General features: G+C 41.6%; 1 protein-coding gene and 1 long non-coding RNA gene across 2 annotated transcripts in view; both read left to right on the top strand.

The window, feature by feature from the left end:
- LOC146990682 (uncharacterized) overlaps nucleotides 1-14,990 on the top strand; it is a 64,857-nt gene that overhangs the window by 14,346 nt on the left and 35,521 nt on the right. The window contains exon 3 of the long non-coding RNA XR_015037921.1: nucleotides 1,818-1,919. This is a non-coding gene — a long non-coding RNA (uncharacterized LOC146990682). The remainder of the gene's footprint in view (nucleotides 1-1,817; nucleotides 1,920-14,990) is intronic.
- Nucleotides 8,377-13,573, top strand: spry2 (sprouty RTK signaling antagonist 2). Its single transcript, XM_085797213.1, has 2 exons — nucleotides 8,377-8,853; nucleotides 11,542-13,573. The coding sequence occupies exon 2, from the start codon at nucleotides 11,590-11,592 to the stop codon at nucleotides 12,631-12,633; it is 1,044 nt and encodes a 347-aa protein (XP_085653339.1). The 5' UTR covers nucleotides 8,377-8,853; nucleotides 11,542-11,589; the 3' UTR covers nucleotides 12,634-13,573.

The following is a 14,990-nucleotide window of genomic DNA, read 5'->3' as shown; positions in this document are numbered from 1 at the left end:
TCTGTATCTGTCTGTCAAACCTGTAAAGGAAAACATAGAATGGTGTTATAATGTTGGGTCAGAGTGCATTTGCAGTTTGGTGAATAGATGAGCTTAGAGATGAGGAAGGAAGTGAGATCTCAAAGGTGCATTTTTTTTCTTCTGTTGCCTAGTAGCACAGCATTTAATGGGTGTGGTAGCCCTGAAGTTCAGACCAACACACACATTATTCTTTTAGGATTTTCTCCTTAATTGGCGAGTTAGGAGCTGTACTTTTAGCCTGAGGATGCTTTGTGAGCACAGGCCCAGATGTGAGTGATTTACCTTCTAGGTGGGGGGCACTTTAGCTGACCTCATGTCCACACCGGCTTAATGAGCTCAATCCATATCAGTGTCAGGAGTACAACAAGTGAGCACTGCAGAGGTCAGACTGGCCAAAAGGATCGATGGAGAGAAATGAGGCATGTACAATAATCAATATGTGTATGTGTATGTGCTATATGTTGTTTTGGAAATCACAACATTACTCTTCCAAACTGGAAGGGAAAGTTTTCAAGCTGTGTGCATGGTTGTTATGAGGCTGCAGGAGGTTTATGTGATTTCCTGTTTTTGCTGAGGGAACGGTAGTCTGACTTGTGAGAGCAGGAGAGGAAATTCCTTCTCTTCTTATATTTCATTCTAAAAGATAAATGGTGTTTTTTTTTACTGTATGTTTGCCTTGGGTCATAAAAAAACACATATGACAACATGCAACAGTCTCTGGATCAGAGGTTTATTTTTCTGTTCTCAGAAATAGGATACAAGTGGATCTTCATAGTACATGACATATTGTGACAGAGTGTCATGTAAAGTCAAAGAATTTGTCTAATTGAATGAACCTTTAATAAATCAGGCATCATACCGTGCTAATTTTCAACATATGCAAATTAAAATTGAACATGGTGACAGCTGCTGTTAGGATCATTAACATGGTGAGGTTATAAATGCATCCTGTTTTTTGCTCCAGGTATTATGAACATAAGTTCAGAGTATGGTAAACGGTTTCCTGAAGCCGGAGATTATTCCTTTCTCAGCTGTCTCTGTCACGTTGTCTTTGTATAGCAGTAAGGTTTTTAGGTTGGTGAATATAGGTGTCAGGCGTATGTGGAATTATATGCAGGCATCAAGTGGATACCGGCAAATATACTTCATTATCTTAGAAAAAAATGCTAATATATATACATAGATGAAGCTAAAAACACCCTGTGTAGATCTCACTGTGACAGTGCTGATGCCACATGTCTAATAAGTGACTGCAACAGTAAATAAACAAAACTCTACCAACTTGTATGTATCATGTCAGCAACAGAAACAATCAATTACCTGGTGACAATAAAGGTATTTCAATCAAAATGCAACACAGCTATTGGGACTAACAGGCGCTAAAAGTTGTCTGTCAACCAAAGTGCAGCAATCAGTCTCGCAAAGTGTGCAGACAGCCTGGTATATCCACAGGCTGACAAGCTTACACGCTAACAAGCACAAAGTCTGCTGTGACGCTGGCACATGAAAGAACGATGGTGAGCTCTGAAGCTCTGAAGCTCCGCAACTCGCTCCCTCTGTACTCTTCACTCTTCAGTGTACAAGTTGCATGTTTGGCATTTGTTCCAGTCGTATGTGTGAGAGCTAGTATCAGCAGCAGCAGTGTACTGAACACAGCGATGTCGAGCCCTGAGGGAAAAACATGATCCAGTCCTCACCTGCTTAAAAATAAACTTTGTCACATCCAACTCAAGTTAAATTGTGATTCAATTTAAAATTGTGATTTTTCTTCTTTTTTTATGTTGTTTTATTCACAGGTGACGGACACTGATGTTGACCAGTTCCCAGTCTCAGTCAGCGCAGGCGCTTGTTCACTCTTCTTCGTTCCTTCACGACAGATGCAACTGACCTTCTCTAAGGTAAGACCAAACATCTGTAGCCACAGCAATGCTTTTTTATGTGTGTTTTCATCCAACGATATTATTCATGTGTGTGCTCAAAATGTTAAAGGGTTATATAACAATGAATGGTTATCAAACATTGTTCAATAACAGACTGATTTGAAGTAGTCTGTGTAAAACTAGAGTTTATGTTAAAGGGAGATGAGTCTTTGTTGTTGCTTGGATTGAAACAGATCCATGTGTAGGTATGTAACACATAGGTTACTGTGAATTGTTCTTGATGCTCAGGCTTAAGTTATGGAAGTGATGAAGTGCATATTTAAGAAACAAGTCGAAGTAAATTGTTTGGAGAATAGTATTCAACCTGCTTTTGATTATATGTAGATAAATACCGCTGTGCTCAAGGCAATGTTTAAACGGAACAATATTGAAATGTACGTGAGCTGAGTTAAATAATTTAGACACACTGAAAGTGATCTTAATATAAAATGCACTACATTTAAGGCCTCATTTTGTTTGATTTTATGTTTTAATGTCTGCAGTGTTTTCAGCCAGTCAACAAACAGGCCAAAAGCACAGCTAGTCCAGCCTCACTCAGTACCCGTAGCACGACTCGTGGCACCAACAGCAACTATTCTGTGATTCTCTTTTCTCCCCTCCAATTCTGCCCCGGCCAGGCCTGCTATGAGTTTCCACTGAGACGCTTCAGCATGGCCTCAGTGTACTGTGTTGTATTCTCTGTATTGTAATGAAAAGGAGAGGCTGCAGAGAAGTCAACAAGAGTTGGAACAGAGTCGATATTCAAAGCTGTGAACTCCACAGGGTCATGCTATTCATATTAGGCAACAGAGTGGAATACAGACAAAAACTGACTGGTGTGTTAGTGGCAGGGAGCTGTTGTGGATCTATGGATTGTGTAAGTTACAAGTGGTTTTTATTCATTCAGCTGATGGCTTTAAATGTGATGAAACCATTTTGAGGCAGATTTAAAGTGAAAAACACAATTTGTCTTATGTAGGTCAGTTCTCCCTAAGCAGCTACGATGTTACACCATCTTGGTCTGAGGCAATCAGACATTGTTCTGAGTCTGAAGGCAATAGTCATTTTAAAAATCAACTAATCAACTCCAACTTTTTACTCAATCAACAGCCAAAGAAACGTTAAACTATGGTCCAGGCAACACAGAGAGCTGAAAGCAAAAGTATTCTGTATAATCCTGCAGGCCTCCCTCACAGGCAGAAGAAGAGTCATATATATTTCAATGTGTTAAAAAAATAAACATCCCCTCCCTTTTTGGATTTCATGGAACAACTTGTCTTTTAGAGGTCGACAAAGTCAAAGCAGCTCTGAGTAAAGCTGCAATATATGACTAGCACAGTGCTGATCTGAGCATAGCAGGTGGGACTCAATACAAAGGAATTGTACTGTCTATACTAGTGGGTGGCGACCTTTCTGGGTTGGGACACCCCACAATGAAGTTATGTCTACTTGTGACCCTTTCATGCTCGCTGCTTGGTTGTGCTGGGCATTCAACCAAAACCCCCCTCCTTGCTTTATCTGAATGTTTTCTCAAGACGTTAAGAGATAAAATTACCACTGGTAAATGTCAACTGAGGCTGGGTGTGCTCCCTCAGGTCCTTAGACTGCTTTGTGCTCATTAAATTGAAAATTTGTCCTAGAATACAAACTAAGGATGCAGCATCAAGTGACATGAGGAGGACCTCAAGGTGCTTGTGCTTTATCACCAGATTTCAGCTCTATCTTGCTAGTTATTATCCCTGAACACGGCACACAAAGATTGACGGGGGTGGGAGGAGGGAGCCCCAGTGGCAGGTTAGTGCTGCTCTTTCATCACGATGGAGATTCAGTGTCATCTAACTGATGCTTGCATCTTTGCTGCTCTAATCAGATCTTCTGCTTGCAATGATTACAGCACATTCAAAGAGACTGACTTAAATGCATGTGTGACTGGGCACTCCACCAGTTCCTTTATCCATTTTTTCATGATGGAAACTAAAGTTAATTCACCATATGCGAGCAGCAGTTGTCCAGTCATAGCTCAACGGCACAGCAGGTCTGCCAAGCAATGAATTATCCACATTTTCAAGCAATGTGCATGAGGCTGTAGCAGAAGCTGAATTTAAGGAGTTAGGAGGGCGGTGTGTTGTTTATCTTTTTGGAACAACAAATAGCATTCATCTGCTTTACCAATTCCTATAAGTTATAGATCGTATTATGTCTAGATGTCTATATATTCTCTGAGGCTGCAAGTTGTATGAATAGAGTTATTGACTGTGGTGTTTCCCACCTTGAGAGGAGCATGTGTGGCCTTAGGAAACAGTCCATTAACCAAAACTTCATAGATCAATGAAAAGTGAATTTCTTTGTTACCTGTGCGTGACACATTTTTGAATAAATGTGGCGGTACAGTGCTAAATCTGGCAGCAGTAATGGGCCCATTCATCAGGTCATATCGTAACAATGCTCCAGCCTGAGCTCCATCTCTGCATGTGTGCCAGCAAGAGAGGAGAGGCGATGGACTTTGTGAGTGTGTCCTTTTACAGGGCTATTTCAAACAGTTTGCAGTGTCTGCTTGACAATCCAGACACAGTTCATCTCACGCAGCAGCAGGGGTTTTAAGGTTTCATTTCAATTTTCTCTTTTTTTTATTCCGCCGGGCTCAGCGGGAGTGAGATTCACTGTTCAGGTATTCCTGGAGAAGAAAAGAAAGACCATTGCTTGTAGTGCAGGACAAAAACTTTTGGAATTGCTGTAACTCTGTGGTCATTAAATACTCAATTTTCAGACCTTGCTGGCTCCACGGTAAATGGACTTTAAACATGTTTGATTCAGCAGCCTGTGAGACAGCTGAGCGAGCGTACATGATGGATGTTAGAGCCTACAACGCTGCTGGAATGCAAGCTTAATTCATCTAAGTGGTCCTTTATTGTCAAGGTGGATCAAAGATTTTTCGGGGGACAAGATAGGTGAAGCAGTGTTATTGCCTGTCACCGTGTTATTAATTTAGAGGGCACAAGACTGCTCCACAGATATATTAATCTTACCTTTTCGTGTACTGTTGTACAATAATCACACTTTGCAGTGTTTATCCAGGGAATACAAATGCTAAAGGTGCCTTCATTTAATTGTTTTGAGTCATTTCTAACTTTGGGTGGGTCTCACTTACAAAGGGCCCCTTGAGGAAAAGAAAACAGCTCTGATTGGAGGCGCATGTTGTGCCCGGAGTGAGGATGGAAATGAGGGCTGTCAGTCCACTCGAGTGCTTGTTTCCCACCAAAAAAACAAAAACAAAACATGTGAGGTGTTTATATAATCAGCAGGAGGAGTATGAGTGTGAAATAGGAGGAAAATTAGTCATCAGCCTAGACCCTCACCCATCAGTCATACTCATGCATGGCTGCGTAGCTCATCATCAGAAGTGCGTCTATTGAGAATACTTACCAGATTTGTTGCCGTTGCATCATAGCGCAACAGATGTGAAAAGTAGGTAAATGAAACGTGTTGTTTACCCCAAAAAATCCAATCGAGTCTGGGGAGGAAATTGTTGAGACGAGAAGGAAGTGAATTTCGGCAGGAGAAAAACAAAATATGTTGGTATTTTGCTAGAAATGTCAATTATCTGTTACATCAAGATGTGTCCAAAACAATTGAGTAGGTGTCAAACAGTCTGACATGACAATAGATATAAGAAGAAATAGCAGCTGCTGCCTAAATATATAAAATTCTTCTATTTTTTCATTATCTTTAAAGCTGCAACACCCCCTTTTCACCCATGTACTGAGCGGAAAAAAACAACAAAAACTAGCGGTTCTGTCTGGCATCTTTACATCATCCAGATTAGATTATTTTTAGATTAGATGTTTTATTTTCTGGCCGTCCATATACGAGTCCTAAAAGTCTTCAAATGGTTGTGAATACACTGCAGCTAGAGCTGGAACTAAATCCAGAAAATATGACCACATTACATCAAATTCAGCTCCCCTTGATTGGCTCCCCATCCATGACAGATCAGACTTCAAGGTGCTTCTAACGACAGACAAAATCCTGAACAAGCAGGCATTCCTGTCTGATCTCCTTAAACCGTTATAATCCATCCTGTGCTCTTAACTCTACACAGTTAAAGAGAAGCAGCAAGCGGGCTGTGGGGCTGTTGCCTATCGTACACCTTGTTCTGGAGCGACCCCCCTGCTGAGATCAGACTGTCTGACTGTGTTGAAGCACTTAAATCCAAACTTAAAACTCATCCCCATGTCTTCACTTTGAGTTAGTGTCTTATTCTTTGATTACTTCAGGCCTCAAACCTGTTCCCATTCTTCTGCTGAAGTCAGTTTAAGTCTGAATGAATCAATTAAACTTTTACTTTTCTGATAGTCATTGCAGCTCTCTGAGCCTCTGCTTCTATCTTCATTCCCTGAAGCACATGATCGTCCAGACTGTCTGGCCATCTCTCTCTCTATATGTCTGTCTCTGTCTTTCTGGCATTGTGATGAGTTATTTGAAACAATTGCTGTTAGTATCTGCTGAAAATGTTAGGAACTCCACATAAAAATTACTTGTTTCTTTGATATTTCTGCCTCTACATTCTAGTTTTCTATGACCTGCTTGTAAGCATGTAACATTTTCATAATTTTAACACTAACAAGAACAAAAAGCTTTTACAGGTAAATGAACCACAACCAGAGAGACAGGGAAAACAAAGGAAGACAAATTGTTTAAAGAAAAGGGGAAGTCTGAAAGCTCCCTGATCTGGATCCAAGTTAATTTGCCAAGTCATACTCTGAGTTGATTAAAGTGACCTCTCTCCCAGTAGTGAGCTACTCCCAACTTCATAATTATTCTGTCTGGAATTGATCAGACACTCTATTACTGTACTAAAATAGAGGAAAGAAGGTGAGAGAAGCCTCAGCACTGTGTCTGGATTCTGACATGTTCCTTTACTATAGTGTTTTTAATGATTCACATGTTTCATAACAGGCCAAATTGTATGGCAATGTATTACTGTAGGCCCACAACCAAAACACAGTAAGATAATCATGATATTAATGACAACAATAAATACACTTTCCTAAAGGTTGTCAATGATATTTAAATTGTTCAGGCTTTTTGTTGTTATCTTTTTAAAATGAAAATCCCATTATCCTGTATTGATTGTAAGCTGCAGTATTAGGGAGTGGCCACAAGGGAGTGCTGCTCCACAATTATTCACAAGAGCTGAGAGTAAGCAGAGTATTGGTTTGCTAATTAGTTGTATCACTTCCCGTGGATTGCTTTTAACTTTGGATCTATAGCAACCTGGCAACGAGCCTCAAATGGTTCAGAATAAACAGTGTCCAGGGAGCATCAGCATGATTAACAAGCTTCTCTGTCAGGCCAGTCAATATGCAAATTAGAACTACTCCGGTGTCCTTTGATAGTATACTTCATGTTGACAGAAGTTATCTGATGCTGCTAACACCACTCAATTAGTTTTGATCCCATCCTGGACACTGTTTAAAAGTCTGTTTCAGGTCCAAATGAAACGGATGTGAAATATACACAATATGGAAGATTTGTGAATTTTCAATGAAATAAAAAAAATCTTTAACCTATTTTTCAAATCATATTTTATCATACGTGATGGGCACAAAAGAGCAGCTGTTATAATTCCTATTTAAAAGAAAAGAGTGTGATTATAAATTATATATTATAAAGAATATACAATGAAACAAAACAAATTCCACTACAAGCAAAAATCCTCCAAAGTAAAAGTACAGATTTATCACTAACAATATAGCCTAGCCTACTTAAAATATCATAAAGTTAATAAGTTAATCATGCAAAATGACTCATTAATGACTAGATTACAATCTGCACTACTTAATGTATTATTATCTAATAAAAAAACAAGATATTTCATTAGCTAATATAGAAATTAAATAGTTTTGTATAGCCTATATAAAATATAAATGTCTAATAGAATTACATTTGTTCGACAAATACCGTGTAGGCTAGTACAAAAGTAAAGTAGCATGAAATAGAAAAACTAGAGTAAAATACAATTACTTACTAGTTTTTACTTTTTAAATTTGCCTTTGCTTGTTAAAGTTGCACTACTTGTATATAACGTAACGCATACATTTGCATAAAAGTTTTGAAAGTTTCATCCGCTGAATTGACATTAAAAGTGACAGTTCCCATAGTGACTTGGTATTGGGACCAGATAAACGTGACCTAGTGTTACAGAAACCTTTCAGTGCAGTCATATGTAAAAAGGAAAAAGAAAAGGGTCAGCTCTGATAAGACAGTGAGGATTTGAGGAGGGCAGCAGCAGCAGCAGCAGCAGCAGCAGCAGCTGACCAGCAGCTCTGCTCGGCCGCTGCTGTACAATTGATCAGACTGGGTGTGAATGGCTGCTCTCTAGCAGCCAATGGCTGAGCACCGGATGCGAGATATCCGCTGCAACAACAAGCGCTCTGTTCCCCCTTTCAGCTTGACGCCATTTACAGCCCAAATCCCGACCTCCTCTCCGGAAAGAGCAGAAAAAAACACCCCGACACGAGAAAAAGTAGTTGCAACCTCTCAGAGCCCTGCGGAGAAAACACGCCAAATGAAAACTACTTGATGTGCTGGAGTTGGAGTCGCTCGCTTCACTTCTTCTCCATCTTTTTTGTATTCTTCTCCTCCTCCTTGTTGGAGCAGAAGTGGAGTCAGGCTAAGTTTACCCTCCGGCGGTGACTGACTGAAGTTTACGCTTGTTTTAGTGCCTCGTGCTCTTGCGCAAAACACGGGATCTGCGTCTTAGCGCTGCTTTTCTGAAAATGCGCACCGCTTGGAAACTTTGTCAATGGATTTTACCGACGGCTTTCCTGACTGAACATCTGATGTAGGGAATAAACTCTCCTCCAATTTGGATTTATTTCACCTTAACGGGGGCTAAAGCGTCGGAGGCACGGTAAGTGTAATCTTTATACACCACAAACTATTAGGAGTACTTTTATTTTGAAAGCAACTCATATTTCTTCTCTTGAGTTGTGTCATTAACATGTTGATGCACTTTTATTGCTCTTTTTATCAGTATGTCGCCTTTCCCCAGCTCCCCCTGCTTCCTTTAGCTCATTGTAGGCTTTACAGTTGTTGTGGTTGTACTAGAGAGGTGAAGTAGTTTTGAACTTCTTGAGTTAGAAGTGCAGTTTTTCATAATGCAGACAGGTGTTTTTGCCTCAGCTAATATCCAGTCTGTGCCTTTCTCCCTCTGGGCTCGATCTAATGTCTACTTCACTGTTTATGTGACTGCAGCTGTCTGCTGTATTAGGAGCTAGTCCTCCTGTCCAGCTGCCACATGTGTGAACTCATATGTGCGCTCACATACATTGTAGTCCAGTGTTTCCTCCCCTCTGTGCACACTGTATCTCTGCTGAGCCACCCCTCATATATATTCAACATGCACACATAGTGGAAAACACTAACTTATGTATGTAACTTGTATGTGTCAGGGACAATATGAGTCACAGTTCTATATGTAACCCAATGTACTTTGTAAAGTTTTGACTGCAGTCCTCAGGTTTCCCCTTCCATACCTTTAACTAGCCATCATTTAATTAATAAGAGAGGATGCCATCAGTTTGCTCCAGTTTACCCCCATCAGCCCCTCACACCTCATCCAGCCACTGTGGTCCTGTTAGGAGACAGGAGCTGTACGCCCCCCCACCCCTCTGTAACAGGTTAAAATTTGAGTGTGGCTTGCAAGTCCTTCATTTGGAGCAGAAAGCTCATAAATCCTAAAGAACCCTCATGCATGCTCAAAGAGAGCTCCACTCCCACCGCCACCACCCTTGAACGCATCACTCACAGTTTACATGGGCTCTTTCATGCCCCCCAACTTTTTCTTTTTTTTTTATCTTGTCACTCATCTTCTTTTCAAGAGTGTCACAATGTAAATGTGTTAGAATAGGGAAGGTTGCAGCAGGCCATTTGTCATGCAACAAACAAAAGGCCCTTCCTGTATTGTCATTGAAAAGGAGGCGGGGGGGCAACTTCACAACCCCCCCCCTCCAAAGAAGGCATTTGAAAGCTAATTAGCGCAAGGAAGGAGAATTAAGGCCACCACTGTCACTTTCTTTACTTTGGTGTGATATGTTAGTGAACACAAGGCTGTGCATTTGATTATGTTAGATTAATGCAGAGTGACAGTGCAATATGCTAATCCTTACCGCCCCCATACAATGAGTCTGTGAGATAATAACTGTGGGTTCCTACAGACCAGCGGTCAGAACTGTTGTCCAAGCTTAGAAACTTAAAAAAAAGAAGAAAAAAAAAGGGTACACACAGTATTGAACCCTTGCATCAGAAGGCTGTCCAATATTTAACAAAAAGCCAGTTAGTGCCCTCCTTTTACACCTTGTAGTTCACTCACACGTGCTTTAACTTTAAAATGTCTGTGTTATCTCTCTGACCCATATCAGTCTTTAGTAACGTGCCTTGCTTTTGTTAAACCCTCAATAAACCAACAGAAAGAAATACACCTTTGAACAGAGGCATACACTCCCTCTACTCCAACGTCTATAGTGCAGCCAATTGTAAATGATATACATATGTCCATTAGGGCTGCGTCTACTACTATAATATCTTGTGAAAATTGCCCATTATAATTTCCCACAGGTGAGGGTGAGGCGTTCAGGTGTCTTGTGTTGTCCCTCCAGCCGTCCAAAATCCCACTTTTATATGTTACATATGGCAAAAGAGCAGGAGTTCCACACTTTCCCCCGAAAACAAATAACCAATAGATGATTAACACGATAATGGACGATTAGTTTTGCTTGATCTTTATTTTTTATTGTTAGGTCTATAGAATGCCAGCAAGTAGTAAAAAAAAACACCCATCACAGTTAATTTAAGCTTAAGTAACTCTTATCAAAATTAAATTCTTGAACAATGTTGAGTTAGAAAAAAGAAATCATAATATGAAAAAACAAAACACGATATATTTCTCAGGGAAGTGAGCTGTTGGAGTTGTGGCAGTCAGTCATTATTACTTGTTTGATTTTCCTGTTTTATTTATTTAAGGTATTTGAGGGCATTTTACGGCCTGACTACAGACGCTAGAGAGAAAACAGGAAATGAGGGCGAGAGATCCGGACTAGACTCGACACCGTCGCCATCTTAGAACACGAATGTACCCGGCAGATGAATTTTCCATTGATCGACTGATTGATAGCTCTTAGATTTGAGGTCCAAGCCAACATGTTAATCTATAGTGGGATTCTGGCAGCCAGTCAGTATTAGTCTGCCTACCCATTGTTGTGTTGTGCAGTAGCTTTGGGGAAACAGGAAGTTAACAGTTTTTAAACATTGAGTTTGGATGTGGAACATGCAACGACTTTGAACAAACAATGTTTGTTTATATTGAACACAAACATACGGTTGCTACTTGAGTGAAAGGCCCAACCCACGCCCTCACTACTGGCTTCAAACATTACATAAACTTATTCATCAAATGCGCCCATCTCTGCTCCTGACAGCGTGATGTGTTTGTTAGGCCTGCTTTACATAGTGGTGCTTGTACAGATATCAGTTATGATTTGCATGGCATCATTTGCATGGCCGGTAACAGATGGATATAAAGTGTATGCTTCTTTTACAGGACTTCAGATGTGTCCCATGCCAGTCAGAGTGGCCCGTCAGTCCCGAGATGGATTCCAGAAGTCAGAACGACAGCGATGGGGGAGGAGGACATCACGGATGGTCACCGCCATCGACCGGTTCCCCGGGCACGCCGCATGACGAACGGAGACAGCAAACCCACAGCGGCCCGCTAGACGGGCTGAACAACGGGCAGCCGCCCCATGCTCCGGTGCTATCTCTGGATCAGATTAGGATAACCGGCAGTAGTAATGAGTACACAGAAGGGCCCACGGTCGTCCAGAGATCGCCGGCCACTCAGCAAAGGCAACAGAAGGACGATTTGTTGTCATCAGCAGGTTCAAGGACAAGTGTGCAGCTGGAGACTCAGGAAGAGAGGCCTAACAACCTCCGCAACCTGCATTCACTGACTCAGCATGGAAACACAAACACATCCACCTCCAGGGAGGATGTGTTGCGGTCCTCCAGTGTGGAGGACTCCCAGAGTAGCATCAGGACCAGCGTGGGGAGCGCCTCCTCGGGCCAGAGGCTCCTCAGCAGCCCGGCCGGGGGCGACCCCATCATCAGAACCCAGCCCAAACGCGCAGAGCTGCATTCAGAAGAGTTGAAACCTCTGAATGACGAACCCAGGGTGGTGGTGGCCGTTCCGGGCAGCGGCGGCGGCGGCCATAAAAGTCCCGGCAAACACTCAAACAAGTGTGAGAGCTGTGGACGGTGCCAGTGTGCAGAATGCAGTCGCCCGCGGGTGCTGCCCTCCTGCTGGATGTGCGGCCATCGGTGCGTGTGCTCGGCGCAGAACGCGGTGGAGTACGGGACGTGCGTCTGCTGCGTCAAGGGGCTTTTCTACCACTGCTCCAGCGACGACGAGGACACGTGCGCCGACAAGCCCTTCTCGTGCACGCAGGCCCGCTGCTGCGTCCGCTGGACCACCGTGTCCATCCTGTCCCTGCTCTTCCCCTGTCTCCTGTGCTACCTCCCGGCTAAAGGATGCGTCGCCGTGTGCCAGAGCTGCTATGACCGAGCCACCCGGCCCGGCTGTCGTTGCAAGAACACAAAACCAATCCACTGTGAGGATGTTGGCAAGCAAACGTAGACGAGATGGTTAACATGTGTGGAAATGCAGAAGGATGGAAAGACTCCATGTTGACTGGACTGCTAAATGTTGTGGCCCTGTAGCTGTGTAGTGGAAAGATTCGATTAAGGAGCTAATGATGCTGTTGTGTGTGAGTTTTTGTTTTCCATCGTCTGTACCCTACCAGCTCCACACTGGAGGGACAGTCACTCGCCTTAGCATGATGAGTTTCACTTGAAAGGTAAACCAAAATAAGCGCTCCACATGTTTAAAGGTATGAAAACGTATTCAACTACTGTTTTGTCCTGAAAAATAATTTCATTCCCCCAGATTTGGTGTTGTTGCTACGAGAGTCCAAATGGATAGTTATTTTTTAACATTTAATACAACTTATATGCTAAGAACAGAGTCCTGTTACTAACTGTATGTAAAGTAGTAAATGCAAAGGGTATGTACATTAGAAAATGAGTTTGACAGATGTTTTATTTTTGTACATAAAATAATACTTCAACTGTGAAAGTTTTCTGCCATACCAGAGGCACCTTGATAAATTTACATTTATATGAATCAGTAAACATCATTCATACAATGTTTTTTTTTTTTTTACATTCACTGGAATGTATGTCAATCATTTTTATGTAATTTACAAAGGAAAAATCTTATCCCTTCTACTTGTAAATTGTACAGTGACCTTTTATGAAAAAAATATTTTCTAATTCCAACATTGCTTAGTGTAAAGTTAAAAAATATATATTTATTTGAAGGTTTATTATTTTATAATGAAAAATATTTATTTTGAGAACGCATTGTTAAATGTGTCACCTCTCTTTGGGGGCTACTCTGTAGTCAACTCAGATCAGAGGTGACCTGTAGGAGTGTCAAAGCTGGATGAATAGTTCACTATGAATTAGAAGACAAATATATTAACGTTTGAAATTAAACAACCTTGAAGTCTGACGGATTTATTTTCTCTGCATTGTTATTGTCTCTTTGGATTTACCTCTCCTTTCCTCTGAGTTTCAGTTTAAACAGACACAGTTTTATTTGAACCCTCTGCGTGAGAGCTGCCGTCAACCCTGCTCTTCCTTTTTGAGAGAAACGAGGATGCATTCATGTTCACCTCGGGCCCTTTTTAAGAGAAACATCTGGCCTCTGGTAAAACTATGTTTCTAGTGCTTGTGCACTCCAGAAAATGACTTTGCAGCTTCTGTTACTTTGTTTAATCTTACAAATCAAACACTCCACCTTTATTCTTGCAGATATGCATTCATGTAAACTTCCTATGACACCTTGGCTTGACTTCAAGTTCATTTCAAATACATTCCTCACAATCCTGCAGATACTTGGCCCTTTTTTTCCATGCATTTTTTTTTTATTATTATCAAAGGTTTGTTCAGGAATTTCTTGGTTTTGAATATTCCTGTAGGCGAAACATAAGCCTGAAACATAAGCCCCTGACACTTGTTGACAGCATACGGACATGTTTGCGACACAGCGCGCATTCAGAGCTGTGATTGACACACCGAGGCCCAACCTGCGCTCACTTGTTTGTTATTCATCCCCCAGCCTTTTGACTGACGGAGAGGAGTGAGGTGGGGTGGGGGAGTTCTTGTTCTTTCCATAATTATCAACTTTCACCTATTTTACAGCGTCGAGGAGATGGAAACATAACGGGCAGAATCCCATTAGAGACAGAAAAGGGAGAGTTGATTCTGTGTTTGGTCTTTATCTTTCCAGTCGCAGACCTCCTCTCTCCCCGCATTGTCTCAGCTGTGAATGAAAAGGGAAAAGGCGGGTGTGGAGTGGGAAGAGGAGGTGGTGGTGGGGGGGTTGTTAGGAAGAGGGACCGCAAAGGGTTAAAAGCATCACTTTGAATGACAAAGACCTAACAGTTTACCCCTGTATTCAGCCCGGCATGCATTCATCCTGTTTTCAATAGTCGGGGGGTTATTCTGGCTCCCCAACGCTCCTCTCAGCTACCTGCTCCTACTTGGTATTCCCATAGGGATATGGTTGTCTTGTTGGGGGTGGGGAGGGCAGTAAGGATGGATGTGTTGAATGGAAAAAGTCGTCCTATCTGTTGGAATATGCAGTTAAAAGGCAAAGGAGCAAAAGAAAAAAATGTCACAAACTGTACAAGAATCCCAAAATGTGATTTGAAAGGAAAATGGATTTTTCTTTTCATCTGGACATGTTTGTTGGTAAAAGTGTTTGAGGTAAGATTTAGTGCAGAGAAGAATTAAAAAAGAAAAACAAGCAATTTCGACTGAAAAAGAAGAACAATTGCTGCATGAAAGGATAAAAAAAAAAAAAAAGAAATACAAGAGTGGAGAGAGATTGTTTATCCGCCCTGCAGTCCCAGTGATTTGGCAGCAGAG

Source organism: Trachurus japonicus, chromosome 2, assembly GCF_045865225.1.
Source record: "Trachurus japonicus isolate A0001 chromosome 2, Traja_1.0".
NCBI classification, from domain to species: domain Eukaryota; kingdom Metazoa; phylum Chordata; class Actinopteri; order Carangiformes; family Carangidae; genus Trachurus; species Trachurus japonicus.
This window is presented reverse-complemented; position numbering and strand designations above follow the sequence as displayed.

What these genes read in the sequence shown, in the direction of transcription:
- spry2 (XM_085797213.1), top strand. Translation starts at nt 11,590, where the DNA reads ATGGATTCCAGAAGTCAGAACGACAGCGATGGGGGAGGAGGACATCAC.